Source organism: Ambystoma mexicanum, chromosome 6p (assembly GCF_040938575.1).
Source record: "Ambystoma mexicanum isolate Mex_15411 chromosome 6p, UKY_AmexF1_1, whole genome shotgun sequence".
Taxonomy (NCBI): domain Eukaryota; kingdom Metazoa; phylum Chordata; class Amphibia; order Caudata; family Ambystomatidae; genus Ambystoma; species Ambystoma mexicanum.
The window spans coordinates 1,160,228,421-1,160,243,200 of NC_090935.1; the positions used below are offsets into that span (position 1 = coordinate 1,160,228,421).

Genomic DNA, 14,780 nt, shown 5'->3' on the forward strand with positions numbered 1-14,780 from the left:
GAAAAAGAAAAGGACCTTGCTTAAATCTTGAGGGCAAGCCGATTGAAACAGTCTTGGACTTCAAATATCTAGGAGTCACATTAGACAGCACAAAACAAGATAAAGCTATGCAAACATCTTTAATAGCGAAAGTAAATAAAATGGCAGCCCAAGCCAGGGCCATAGATAGAAAGTTTGGCAGATACTCGCTGATACCAGTGCGAGAATTTTACAAGAAAAAGGTGATGCCAACACTATCATATGGAGGTGACGCCATGATAAACTTGCCATTGGATATCTGGACCAAAATGGAGGCAAAGTTTTGGAGGAAGGTCCTCATGTTGCCTAACTCAACATCTGGTGCTTCAATTCGTAAAGAGCTTAGTTTGCCGTCCCTTAAAAGCTCCGTAGAACAGGCAAAATTGATGCTTTACAGGAAATGCCGGATGGCGGAGCCTCCATCAATCTATAATTTGATAAATCAGGAAATTGAACGAGCCACTATCAGAAGCCTAATGAAATGGAAAAAAGATAACATCCGAGTGTTGAAACAAATACAGGAGAACGAAGATACACTAATCACCAATCCGAAAAAAGTCCTCAAAAAATTACGAGAATATGATTGGATATTAACTTTGGAAATCGCAGGAAAAAATAAATTAACTGCACACCTGCCGCCAAATGTTAAAAGACTAAACAAATTACAAGAATACATCAAAAAATTCCCTTGCAGGAAGGGGAGAGACATGCTGTTACGTGCTCGCCTCAATCTTCTGCCTACAAACGAGATCTTGGCAATAAGAGGCAAAGCCGCATCTAACTTTTGTCGTTTTTGCAATGCACAAGAAATAGAATCGATACGACATTTACTTCTAAAATGTGCCGCAAACCAACAAGTAAGAAGTCGTTACTTAAGACATATTTTTTCGGACTTTATTATAGCTGATGAAGATACTTGTTGGGCTCGTTTAATGCGAGGAGACAAGACAAAATGGCAGATGGCTACGTACAAAATGTTGGAATCAGTAAATCTGCCACGGACATAGCCCGCAACAAGGGCACATTTTAGTGAGACCCTCCGTTTTATGTGAATTTCATGACAAAACGTCATTTTGTAAAAATATTTTTGATTAAATACAAAAAAAAATAAAGGTTAGAAAAAAGGGGCTAAGCCCTACCACTTCCTCCATTTGGGTTTGCCGCATACTAAACCCGGTTGCCTGTGAAGGCTAATGTTCATGTTGTCGGGCCCTGTTCCTAGTGCTTTTTAGGGACATGGGTGAGTCTGACTTTTGTTCAGGTCCCCGGTCATTTGGGAATGTGTGGGGGCGGTTGGGTGTTACACAAGCTCACTCCAGTTGTGGAGAAACGCCATGCAGTCGGCAGCGATATCGCTGTAGGACAGTGGTTCCCACATGGAGATCAAGTGCGGCCCTTTAGGGCATTATGTATGACCCTACAAGTCACCTCAGTTTAATGATAATTGTGGCCTGGCCTAAAGTTCGTTTTTGTCTTTGCAGTCTGATACCTGCAGTTTTACTTCTATTTGAAACATTATTTCGGTCCCATAATGCACATAAACCAAAGTGGTAATGCCATTACATAATATATCACACCGGTTACAATAAAAAAGAGCAGTAAATAGAAATTGCACCTCGGAACACCTTTTTTAAAATGCTCTTTGTTTTTGTTTTACTCAAATCTGTGCACTGATGCCTCTACCACCCACTCTTCACCATAGACAGTCCGTCTCACTGTATGGGACTTGTGTGTTGCATTTGGTCCCCCAGCAAAATTAATTGTGCACTCCTGCTGTAGGGGGAAGGGGTCTTGCTCTCTTCCTGTTGGTTTTGGCGGCACGTCCACTGCATACCAGGCTCGCGCCTCGTCGCTTGTGTCACCTGCTGCCATTTCAGGGGTGTTGTCTCTGCTGCTACTGTCCTGTTCATGGTTAGGATTGACAGTGGACAACCCCCTAGAACCTCCTCGTCCCCTGTTAGTTGAGAGAGGCTCTCCCCACTTATTGACCAGGCCAGTCTACTGGCCTTGTCACATCTGTCAGGATGTTAGATGGATTTCTCTGCACCAAACGGAGCTAACGTGTTCACCCTTTTTAACCACTCTACTGCTAAGGTTGTGGCTTCCACATCTGGGCGTGTTCTCTGCGTTATACTTGCTATACTTGCTGGTCCTATACTTAGGTGGTAAATCGGTGCCACAGTCAAGTAGTTAAAATAAGGTAGCCATTACTTTCTGCATATCCATTTCTTGTACCAGAAAGAGCACAATAGCTCCTAAATACTTCCACCCTACAAAGAAAGAAGAGAAAATATTTTCCTCTGCATATGTGAGATGGCAATTCATGTAATGATATTTAACCATCGAGAATTATTCTAACAATAGTAGTCATTTGTTTTGGGCCCTTTTAGGAAATAAATAGAATGCTGGGTCATCTGGATTCCTCCACCTCTTCTTTGACTGAAAGGCAGAAGCAGTTGGATCGCATGGATAATGAATTGAGGCAGCGGAAAAAGGAGCTCTATGATCTGAAAGCAAAGAAGAGACAACTTGAGCAGAAAATAAGTACCAAACAAGACAGGTGAAATCTTCTGTGTTAGATATGTATGAAGCTCTTTTTGCAATTAATCTACCAAAATCTTTTTGTTTTTGATGTGGCGCTATCCTGCCAGTTGCTGTGCTGTGGGTTCTATTTTGTCCCAGAATGCCTTAGAAATGCAGTATATCTGAAAGTATTGAGAGGCAAAAGGGAGAATGGCATTAAGGGCAGCAAGAGGAGTTTGGAATGCTTGTCAAAATTGGAAACTTAGTAAGGTTGCCACATACTATAGTAAATATAGCAAAACGGACAGTCTGCATGTCTTTTTAGTCCTCGTCCTCTTGATTTTGGATTAAAACCCTTATAGGAATACAATCACAAAAAATGACTTCAGTTACATAGAAGATCCACTCAAATCTGATCATGTTTCCATATATACTGCAAATCATCATACATCATGATTATTAACCATCATAACTGTGGTTATATCATTCGTTGATCTATTTCAAGAAATGATTAAAATCGTGTGTTAAAGTTCCCATTGCAAAAACGTGTATACATCGGAGAGCAACAACAAATACAGCATTGTTGGTCGTTTTTGGGAAAACCACTTATCTTTAACAGGTCGAATTTAACATATTCCGAAGTCTTATAAACAGCTGAACATGATCACATGTACTGTATAATGTTTATTTATATAGTGCCTATGCTCAATGTGTTTTAAAGCGCTTCTAGGCAAGGGAGGGAACAAGGGCAAATACAATGACATTCTTACAGGCCATGAACAGTAAGGATATGAAATTAAGTATCGTACTCGGCCTCACAACTTATCAGATAGTGCAAGAGCTAAGACCTACATAAGGAAGGGAGGGCGTGAGTGGGAAGAAAATGGAAACAGACAGGCGACTACCGCACTAGGCCTGATGACATTTCTGGTAGAGCCAGAGAAAACAAGAAGTGAGGGTGAGGGAGAGGGGTGCAGAAAGGGAGGGGGGGAACAAAACAAGCGATTATCGTACTAGGCCTGACGACATTTCAGATAGTGCTGAGGGGTGGGGAGAACAAGTAAGAGGAGGGGGGAGGAGACAGACAAGGTTTCTATCATACTAAGTCCAGGTACAATTCTGATAGAGTATGTGCATAGCAGAAAGTAAGGGGAGGAGGGGAACTCAAGTTCACTGCTTCCACAGTGGCTTCTCATAGCGCTATGGTATTTTCTTTTCCAGATGCCAGTTATAGTTAACAAGAGTAGTGTGGTAAATTAGACATAACAGACGGACAAATGTTTATTAAAGAAATTAAGAATACCTCCTCTAATCCCCATCTCTTTGATGGATTCCCTATACTAGAAAACAACAAACTGGTTTCCGTCATAATGTCTCACGAATAAAATGTCCTCTGTCCAAATCTACGCTAACCTACTGTCTACCAATGCTTAATCTGCTGCACGTCGTCCTTAATTATAATATGTCCATTTTGGGCACTTAAGTAGGAATCTCTCATCTAGGTGTTTGTTTGCTTCTGATGTATGTTGAAACCTATGCTTTTTCCCCTCTAACCTGGACACTTGAATCGAGATGGTTGCATTTCTGTTGTGTTGAAACTGGCCTTGTGCTTCTCCCTCACCCGCTCTCAGTCCTCCCTTGGCCCCCCTCATCTCTTCCCTCCTATTCTCCTCCGTTTCCCTTGCGTTACCTGTTGAGGCATCTGGACGGCTCTGCTTTGTGCAAGTCTCTTCCTAACAGGTGTTCCCCTGCTCCTCCTGAACTCTCAAGGACTGTATTGCCTCTGTTGCCTCAGCCTTTGCGGACTCTGCCATCTTCTCCTCGAGCACTACCTTGGGCACCCTCTCCTCTAAGTGAAAGTGAACCTGTTCACTTGCACTTAATGTTCCCTTCTCTTCCCTCCTGCCTGAGCATCCCCCTCTTGCCCTTCCTTCACTCTCCTCTTCCCCCTCTCTCCTCATTCTTTTACAGCACTTGCACGATCCGAGTTGTCTCATGACCTAGTAGTAACGTTATTGTTTTGAGTTCTCTCCTGTTCCCCACCTTTCTTCTCCTCCCCTCCACCCCATTTTCTTGTTACGGCACTTGAACGATCCAAATTGTCTCACGACCTAGTAGGAACGTTATTGTTTTTTTTTTCTTGTTTTTTTTTGTCTTTCCTGTTTCCCCCTCTATTGTCTTGATGCGTCTTGAAACACTTGTGTATAGATGCATTATAAATACCCAATTAATAAATAGCCTACTGCCATAAAAAGAAGGCAAGAGAATCTAAACTTCTAATGAATTCTTTCCTCTGACAGATTCCTCATCTATGATACCCCTATCCCAGCACTGCTGTTCTCTGGAAACATTTCCGCCACCAAGGGGCGCATCACTGCTCCACCCACACCTCTACGTGCCCCGTGCCGAACCTGACATTGGGGTCAGTATAAATATACTGGTGGTGCCTAATGTGACCCCAGTTCCTTTTTTCTGTGCACTCTGTTTGCTGATCGGAAAAAACGCTTGTCGAGCTTACCTATTTTTCAATACACCTTGCCTACTCTGTCCAAGGCCTCGGACTTCAAGCGGTCTACGGACTGCGGCCAGCAGATGGCTTTCTCGGATCTGCACCTGATTTGTTTCTATTGCTTGGGCAAGGAACATCACACATGACACAAGATTGCAGATCATGCGGTTGTAGGTCAAAGGATCGACTACAAAGGATCGAATGGTCAAAGGATCGACACAAAAGGACTGAAAACAAAAGGATTGAAAAAAAAATGTTTGTTCTTTTTAAACATTTTTTGGGGGGTAGGGGGGTCCTGACCAATCCCCGTTTTTGTGGTAAAAACCACTTTTTTCCCCTAAACGAAAACCCCCCCAAAAATATATAATAAAAAAAAAATTCGATCCTTTTTTTTTCGGCCCATTGTAGTCGATCCTTTGTCTTTCGATCCTTTGTCTTTCGATCCTTTGTCTTTCGATCCTTTGACTGTCTATCCTTTAACTGGACACCAGATTGTGCTGGTACATTCAGGCTGAGGGTGGTGAAGATGTTTACATTCATCTCAAGGCAAATGGGTTCGGCTCTGTGGTCTCAGTCGAGAAAGCACAGTGCTGAACGACGCTCTAAAGAGTGAGCGGCTGTGCACAAGGAAATGAATCGGCAGCAGCATCGAAAGAGATCCAGCTCCCTTACTGAGTCCACACACAATAGTCTTCCTCTTCAAAGTAGAGTTCCCTGATCGTCCGGCACAGGTACCTTTTCCGACCCAAACCGAATGGGAAAACCTCTGCCTTAACATGTTGGATATCTTTGCCTAGGCTGCAGCCTCCGCACCTATGGTGCAGACGACGGCACAGTCTGCTGCAACTATGCCACTGCTGGGTCCCACTGCATCTGTTGCGACTGGCAGTACCCTCTGAGGACCACTCCCGCACATCCAAGGGCTCAGGCCTGATCAGACAGACCGATGTCTCTCATTGCCGACAGGCCCCGCCTTGGGGAGCTGCAGCCTCAATGCTTGCACCGGCATTGTGGACACTGCGGCTCCGCAGGAATATGTCACACTCCTTAGGGACAACTTCATGTCAAAGATGTACAACATCTATGACAAGGAATGCGACCAGGTCCCTTTGGGCTGGGAGCTATGTGTTCTAGGGAGGTGAGGGATATCCCTGAAGAATTCTGTGGGGAAGGTGTGTACATGCTGGGCATGGCAGAGGACCTGCCATGGGCCAGTGGCCTCAACATCTCCCTGGAGATGGCAATTTTTCCAGTTCCTACCCCAGGAAAGCCTTCCATCGCTTGGCGGCTAAGATGGCCAGTACTCTGGGGCTTTGTGCTCCATCCAGGTCCAAGGTTCAATATGAACATTGCAATATTCTGGACAATGGCCCCAAAAAAGAGACACTCCTGTCCTTAAATATTTCTGAAGAGCAGTGCTTTGTGGACTGCCTTGGGTCTCCACCCACAACGCTGACTGTGTGGCTTTCAACTCCTCCTGTGGAGGAGAGTCTCCTGCTGCTGTGCGTACGCTGACATCTCTGGCTCTTCTGCTGATTCTCTCCTCATCTGTTTACATACGACAGCATTCCTCATGACACGCTGATTGCGATCAAAGATCGATCAATCCCTGTACTCCAATTCTTGTGTGTCCTTGTGTTAGAACGTTGTGCTGGTGTAAAAATGCACATGGTGTTCCGTTCATGAGTAGATGTGGATTATTTGCACTTTCAAGCGCAACGCTTTCACATCAGCACAATTTCACATTATAAACGCTGACAAGTTACTCCTTATTGCTGGTACCACCCAAGGGCAGATTGGTCCCTGTCGGTCGTCCCACATAACAGTGATCAAATAAGCAGCGTTGATGATTATCCGCCAATGTTGATTGAAGAATCCATCCAATGGTAGCTGGAAACTATGGCATGTGCAGAATGGTACAATATAGCTGTGTAGCTTACGGAATAAAAGGATATATTTTAGTAGCCGTTCTGTAATCGAATAGAATAAGTTACCATATAATTCAGAACCGGATGAAACCTAATCATAAACACAAACCACACAGAATAAACGAAGACATGACAACATTGGGTGAGTAATTGAGACCACCACGTGCATGAAAGGTTAGCGCTGTGAAGTAGGTATGGCCACCAATGGGATGGAGAACCAGATACACCCATTTCGCATAGCGGGCCCTACCAGAAAATAAGGACAGAGATAGTAACGTTTTATGTTGAACCACAGACAGATGGCATTCAAATGGAAATGGTCAGATTAGTGATCGAAAATAGAACCAAGTGCCCACAGAAAAGGTTCTTCCCCCGCTACTCCACCCAACCCCCACTTTATGGTGCACAAGGATGCAACTGTGACAGCACACCAGGATAACCCATGGGACAAAGCGGTTTAGATATCATTAGCCTGCATACAGGTTGTGGTTGCTGTTCTTCAAGGAATAATCCTCACAATATCGTCCATCTAACAACCCAGAACTCTGCACAGAATATATTGGTGTGCAAGGCTAGTAAGCAATAAGTCCCAAAAAAATTATCCCTCTATTCACTCCTCTTTAAACTATACACAAATAACAATCATTACAGTATACATTTCTTTTAACATAACTTACTGTGTGAATTCTTTTAGTCACATCGCCCATTCGCACGCCGCTGAATTAGTCATTATGCATGTAGCACACATGCGGTTTTTAATTGCACAAATATTAAGTATAGTTGAGCTTACATAATTTCAGGAAATTCCATTTGCTCGATGTCCTGTTGACTAACTGCTCCGAACAACAGATCGCAGAAATGGAAACTAAATTTTCCATTTGTCCACTTTCAATATAGTAAACGTTATCATTTTTTCTGGGTATTCGACACATTGTGTTCTTCGAACAGTTGCTGTCTTTCGCTCAAGGCCAAACAACAAAAGCAGCCTGTTTTCAGTGATTGAAGCCAGAGACAGGTAGGCTTCGATTTTGTGAAAGAATGCCAAAAAATAAATGTACAAGACGATGCTTTGGGCAAGTGGTTCAGAAAACCAAGGACAGTTACAAATAGCTATGTAAAATATGTTTCACGACTGGAACGTAAGAAAAATCCAGAAATGTATGTGTTGCTGCTACCTCTGGTTTAGATCATCTCTGTAAAATAATTACATCGAAACCCCATCTCTCCCTCGTCCAGCACTGTTTCATGGCACAAAGCATACCTATACTCCTAGTGGTCTATATACCAACCACCCATCATTACTATGTCCCTACCATCATGCGTGACAGGGCGACATTGCATGCTCATACTAAATAGGTCTCCAGTGTGTTCATTGTCATGTCAAGTTGCCAAACAACACACAAGTTGAACATTTGTGCCGCGCATTCTACAACAAAATTCTATTTCAAAGCAACACAATCTGAAATGGGAATGGGGGATGGTGAAAAATTATTCCAAAACGGTAAATTACCAATTCATAGGTGAGTAACATAACCTTGTATCTACTTTTCAGAACGACGGAACATTTCAAAGGTAAGTAAACCAATCTTTTATATACTTTCCAGAAAGGTTAGAACATAATTTCTTATAACGTGAAGACAGTTTGAATCCTCTAATGAAGTCTAGGTAAGCCTTTCACATCAGTAAAATTGTTCAACAAATTACAACCTATGGGGGAGGACAAGCAATGCCAAAGTCAATGGAATCAGAAGGGTGCCTTTAAGGAGCTAGGACAGCCAAAGTCAATTGAAACAGTCAATAGTTCGGATGCACTTCTTGTTGGATAAAGTCATTTTGGTAAAATGAGCACCCATGGGTGCCTTTACCGGGGCTGTGCAAAAACCCTGTGGTAAAGGTGCACCAAATTAATAAAGGGTATCACTGCCACTAGCCATTTATGTTAAGTTTGTCTTTGTAACATAAATGTCACATTTAAAATGGGAAAGGGGATACTCCGTATCTTCCAGCACTCCACATAAGGTTGGGGGGGTGCTGGTCTCACTTAATAAAATGTGAAAGGGATCCAAAGATCCTTTCTACCCTTGGGAAGTGTAGTTCTCTCAAGGTTAGCCAGCGAAAGTTAAAATGGGAGTCCCTAGGCCAACCCAGCAACAACAGGCACCTATTTCCAAAAAGTTGTCAAAGAGGATACATTTTAAAAGACACATGGAGAGTCTAAAAAAAAATGACACCCATAAAAAAAAAATATATATATATTCTGTGTGTGGAAAAGGTTCCCACTCACAGATGTATGAGAAAAAATAATCCACCAGTAAAGCAAACAGTTCTGGAGTTGACACAGGTCAGGAAGATTTATCACTACTATGAAAATCTTGCCTAACAGAGGCCATCAGCGCTAGTGCCATGGATTGCATGGGGTTTGGGTCTAGCAGAGTGTTTGACAGACCCCAAGCCTCAGTATACCTTTCACAGATGAGAAATATCCATTTGCATAGCAGTCTTTCCCCCTCCCAAATGGGCAGTCCAGCACCGAAGGTCTAGGGCAATTCTCTTCTGAAAAAAAGTACCAATAGCTGCCCCAGACACGTGTCTTCTAGACAGAGGATAAACAATATAAATGAAGGAAAGGTAAGATATTTATGAATGCATCATAAACCCAATTATATCGGCATAAAATGTAATTTATTTTGAGGATACGTGATGTGTGGAAAGATGGTTGAATGGTCCCTTTTGAGCTACTCAGGGGAACTTCGAATTTAGGGAGAAGAGAACGCAGGCATTATATGGACTTCAAGTACCTTCTAGCTGAAAGACAGGGGATGTTGGATAGCCCTATGAAAGAGAGACCTACGGCATGTAGCGTTATTCAGTCCTCTGTGTATGGTCTAGACATACCTGAAACTGATGCCGATGGATAGTTCTTATGCAAATGCATGGGTGAAACTGTGTCTGGCTTGGGTGAAGGAGTTAGGCAAAGATATACCCATAAAGGAATGGGATAAATTAATGAGAATTGGCACAAAATCAAAGATGGATTTGGGCCTGCGATATGTGCGGCAAAGGATTTTATGTAGACTATACTGGACCCCAGTGCGGATGGCTTGTTTAGGCTTGTCTGATGATGTGTTGGGGCTGTGGTTGTAATGGGGGTACCTTATTGCACAGGTTATGGGCATGTCCAAGGGTGGCTGGTTTCTGGAATGATGTTCTGAGTAGATTGGATTTGATACTGGGGGGTGCACTACAAAGAACGCCTTGTTCAACAATTCTATTGTCAGAGAGAGGTGTAGTAGCTCACTAGTATGCTGAGTGGGTTAACAGAGTGCTTGTGGTGGCAGCAAAGCTAATTCTAAAGGTATGGAAGTCGAGGAAAAAAACGTAAGTGGAAGGATGGCTGTTGGACTTTCGAACATTGTCTGGTTATGAGAAAGTCATGTTTAAAAAACAGAAGCGAGAGCAATATTACTGAGATTTGTGGATCATTCAATGAGCTGTATGGCTAATGTTTGCATTATCAAGCATTATCAAGAGAATACGTGGATTTGACATGATAGAAGATGGGTTTATTAGGAAATTCTGTTACTTGTTGTTTGTTTGGTGTTTGTCAACAATGTTGTCTGGTCTTCTATGTATTGGATTGGTGAAGTGGTATAGAGGACTTGAACAGTAGATAGAGTTAAGTATTACAACTATTGTTAATATAATTGGATTGTTAGATAATGTATATATGGTGTATTCCAAATGTTAACTTCAGATGTTATGAATACATTCATATTGTTTTCTTGTCTGACTTGTGTTTCAAAATGATAGTGTTTAAAAAATAAAAAATTTAAAAAAAGACTTTGTAATACATTATGTAGCATTGAAATTGCAAGTGTAATACCATTAGATTGTTTCTGTACATGTCAAAACATTGGGGAACATATTGAAAATGATATTTTGAGCAGATTTTGGAGACCGCTACAAATCATTTAAATGTAGAAGTCAACCTTTTAACAAGTTTCAATTTCGGAGGGCAAGGCTCGTTTGCAATGTTTTGTGGCATTTTATGTGTACTGGGAACAAAATCAGGATCCATTCCATGAATATGCATGCCCGAAACAGTCAGTGTCAGATCTTTCACAAATTCAAAATCCATTTCCTGATATATTGGCTTGGCCACCCATGGTTTGCTTCATTTTGTAAAGGCCATGAGGTAACGAAGCATCCCGAAAGTTCCTGCAGTTTTCTCTTGTTCCCTCCCAACGTTCTCGTTCTGCGCAAATACAGCTAGTCTTGTTCTAGCCTCCATTCCGTCTTTGTCGAAATCCAACCTTTTGGGTCTGTATGTTTGGCATATATTATGGAACACCTCCAAATCTCCAGAATGACAGAATACTGAGAGTGCCTTCAGGTCTCTTGAAAGCTTTTTATCGTACACAATCTTCTCAAGTGCTTTGTGTGGAAGGGAACATGGCACCAACCACTTAATCTTGCGTTCTTGCTCCTTCGATAAAGGTCCATGTGCACATTCGTGGACATTTTAGTGTTCTGTCCAGGAGTATACTTTGGAACAATAGTGCATCAATGAACTCCATTTTTCAAGTAGAATTTCTAAAGACCCATCACAAGTTTTGGTGCTCCACCACAGATGGTTGCTGATAGACTGAGACCACTTTAAAAAGTTTTCTGGACTTTTTTTTTTTTTTCCCCAGGAGCTGTAATTTCTTAATTGATTTGGCAACGTGCCATACATCAAACTGATGCCGAATGTGTAGAAACTGCTCTCACATGGCCTTGGCTATTGAAACGTGCCTGTCAGGTGCTATTGGGTCTATTTGCATTCCCCTGGATTCCAGATGTTCGATGGATGTTCCAACATCCATGTTCGATGGAACAGACAATGTATATTCAAACACTTGTACGATGACCAAACACTTTTTTTTTTTTTACTTTCCTGTCCGTCGCCAGCTAGCCTTACACTTTTGCCAGAGCATGTATTGTCCAATGACATCTGTTCGAATTTCCAGGCATGACTAACAGTGGGGAATAAGAATTCCCTCTGATGTTTGTAGTATTGGGTTTTAGCAAGGAACTCAAGTCCAACAAATTGACAGAAACTGGGATTCTTACTGAAAGTCGATGTGCTGAACAGCATAGCTGCTGAACAAAGTGCATTTCCAGCAGGCACTATGCCGAGCATCCGTTGAGCAGACCATGAAAATGTATTATGGAAGTGGACACAGCTGCTTGGATTTTCATATTGGTGCCTTGTAATTCACGAGAAACATTCACTAATGGCTCCCCGCATATGTTACCTCTTAATTTATGATCACATTTAATCATGTATACAATCTCTAGCGGGCAGCTGTCGAATACAATGCTCCTTTAACATCCAATCATCCTACTGTAATGTGTTTTGTGACTCAACGGTGGTGGACAATTCCCCCAAACCATGCAAACTGAAGTCTGGATCTTGAGCAAATTCCTCAGTCAATTATGTTGAAGCTTCAGCCTCTGTTAGTTCAGGCTGTGATATTTCCACATGAATTGGAGAAACGGGTAACATTGAATGTTTGTTGGGTGGAACATTTTAAGAGGGTGTAGATTGTGTCCAAGGGGGTCTGCGAGCAATTGAAATGCATCTTCATTGTCTTCGGTTTCATCTGGGCGATTTTGCACAAAGTAGCAATGGCCCATGGTTACTTTGTACAGTTCGCAGGTGAGATTCCATTCATTTTCCAGCCACTACACATATACATCACAAGTCTGAATATTGACTGGATCACGCTGTGCCTCAAATAGTAGTTGCTCCATTGTGAAATCCGTTTGGCAAGTGACATCTTTGGTTTGTTGTTGTCTGCATCTTTATACTCCTCTTCCTTCTGGGCCTGTAACCGATTTATAGAAAAACATGCTCTGTGTATAGCACACATGCAGAAGATATGATTCGAGGGGATTGGGTCCTCCGACGTATTCCATATCTATGACAGTAATCACCACAGCTGTGCTGCTTCGGAAACTTTTTCGGCGTCTGCGTCCTGCGTCGATGACGTCGATGCGCCGCCGTCGAGGACCTCCTCCGACGTCCGACGTCATCCGATGTGATAAGTAGGACGCACGACGCCAGTAGCCTCAGTTCCGTTTTTTCCGCGAACGTGTTGCTTCGTGTTTCTCGGTTCTAGCCTCGACTCTTTGGAGTTCTGTTCTTTCTGGTTCTTCGAGCCTGTTCGTTTGTGAATATTCCTTCGCAGCGATGTCTTCCACTTCGTCTTCAACCCCGCGTCCGGGCTTCAAGAAGTGCGGGGTGTGTGGGTCCAAGATGTCGGTGACTGACTCGCACGACGCCTGCCTCTGGTGCCTCGGGGAGGCCCACGACACGGATGACTGTGTCGACTGCCTGTCGCTCACTTCCAAGGCCTTACGCGAACGTAAGAAGAAATTGTCGGTAGGTCGGGTGTCCAAGCCCCGGAAGTCGAAGTCGGCGGGGCTTTCGACGGATGATTCGAGGGGTGACTCTCCGCGTCATCGTCGGAGGTCTCGTCGGTCTTCTTCTAGGAGTCGGTCTCGCCACTCCTCTGCCTCTTCGAGGCGTTCTCGGAAGCGCCGTCACCGGTCGCCTTCCAGGTCCTCTTCCGAGGACTCTGCCCGGCACGTCGGTTATCCCACCAGCCGTGCGACGCCGGAGGAATGGGCTTCCTTTGGGAAGAAAATGTTGGCGATTCTTGAGTCGCAGGGTACTCAACCGTCCGCGCCCCCGAGTGGGGTCGGCCGTGTGAGGTCGAGAGACGCCGCTCGCAAGAGTGGTCGGCACGAGTCACGGGAGAGGTCCCGTTCGGACAAGGAGGCTCGTTCTCGCCGTACCCGTTCTAGGTCCCGGTCCTCGACGCGATCGAGACCGTGTGCACCTGTGATGTCTTCGAGGAAGACATCGACGTCTGAGGCGTCGAGGGCGTCGACAGGCTTTCTCGAAGCTCCGGCTCCGAGGAAGTCGTCGAAGCCGTCGACGTTCAGGTCGTCGAGAGACACGCTCGGGGCTCCGGCTTCGAGGGCTGTGTCGACGCCGCCGATATTGGAGGCGCTGCATCTGACGTCGACGCCGATTTCCTCGACGTCGACGCCGATCCTCTCGGCGCCGTTGCCGGTTTTCTCGACGGCGGCGCCGATTCGCTCGACGCCATCGACGCCTTTCGTGTCGGAGGTGCCCCGTGTCTCGGGTGTACCCCCTAGGAAGGCTCTGGCTAAGAGCAGGCACTCTCAGGTGCCTTTCCACCACTTGGATTATATTTCGGAGGCGGATGAGGATTCGGTTGGCCTGGTTCCTGATCTGGTGCCGGATGACATTGTCTCGGGCCATAGTCAATTTGACGATTTGAGGCAGTCGCTGCATGATGCTAGTGGTCTGGACACCTCTCCGGAGGTGGAATTTGGTCGGCCTGAGCCTGGCTCCCATGCCGATTCCTCATACCGGCGCCTTATGGCTAGGGTGTCTGAGTATCTGGGATGGTCTGCTCCCCCAGGGGAGTTTGTGCAGGATGATCTGACGGACATCCTTGATGTTGGTCCCCCATCTGACCCGGTTCTGCCATTCCATATGGCTTTACAGCGTAGGGTGGCGGCGGCTTGGACTGCTCCGGAGAGTCTCCCGGCAGTGGGCAGATCCTCGTCGCGGAAATACCGTCCAGCCAGTGGCGACCCCTGCTACTTGACCAGGCACCCCACTCCGGAAAGTTTGGTGGTGCAGGCGGCCACGGCCCCGGCAAAGCAGGCGTCGTACCCTACCATCCCTCCTGATAGGGACGACAAACGTTTTGATGGCTGGG

The 14,780-nt window shown here is 44.6% G+C and overlaps 1 protein-coding gene across 1 annotated transcript in view; it reads left to right on the forward strand.

Moving 5' to 3' along the window:
- SMC5 (structural maintenance of chromosomes 5) overlaps positions 1–14,780 on the forward strand; it is a 1,384,551-nt gene that overhangs the window by 924,187 nt on the left and 445,584 nt on the right. The window contains exon 15 of the mRNA XM_069625793.1: positions 2,409–2,578. Within this exon, the coding sequence (XP_069481894.1) occupies positions 2,409–2,578 (170 nt within the window). The remainder of the gene's footprint in view (positions 1–2,408; positions 2,579–14,780) is intronic.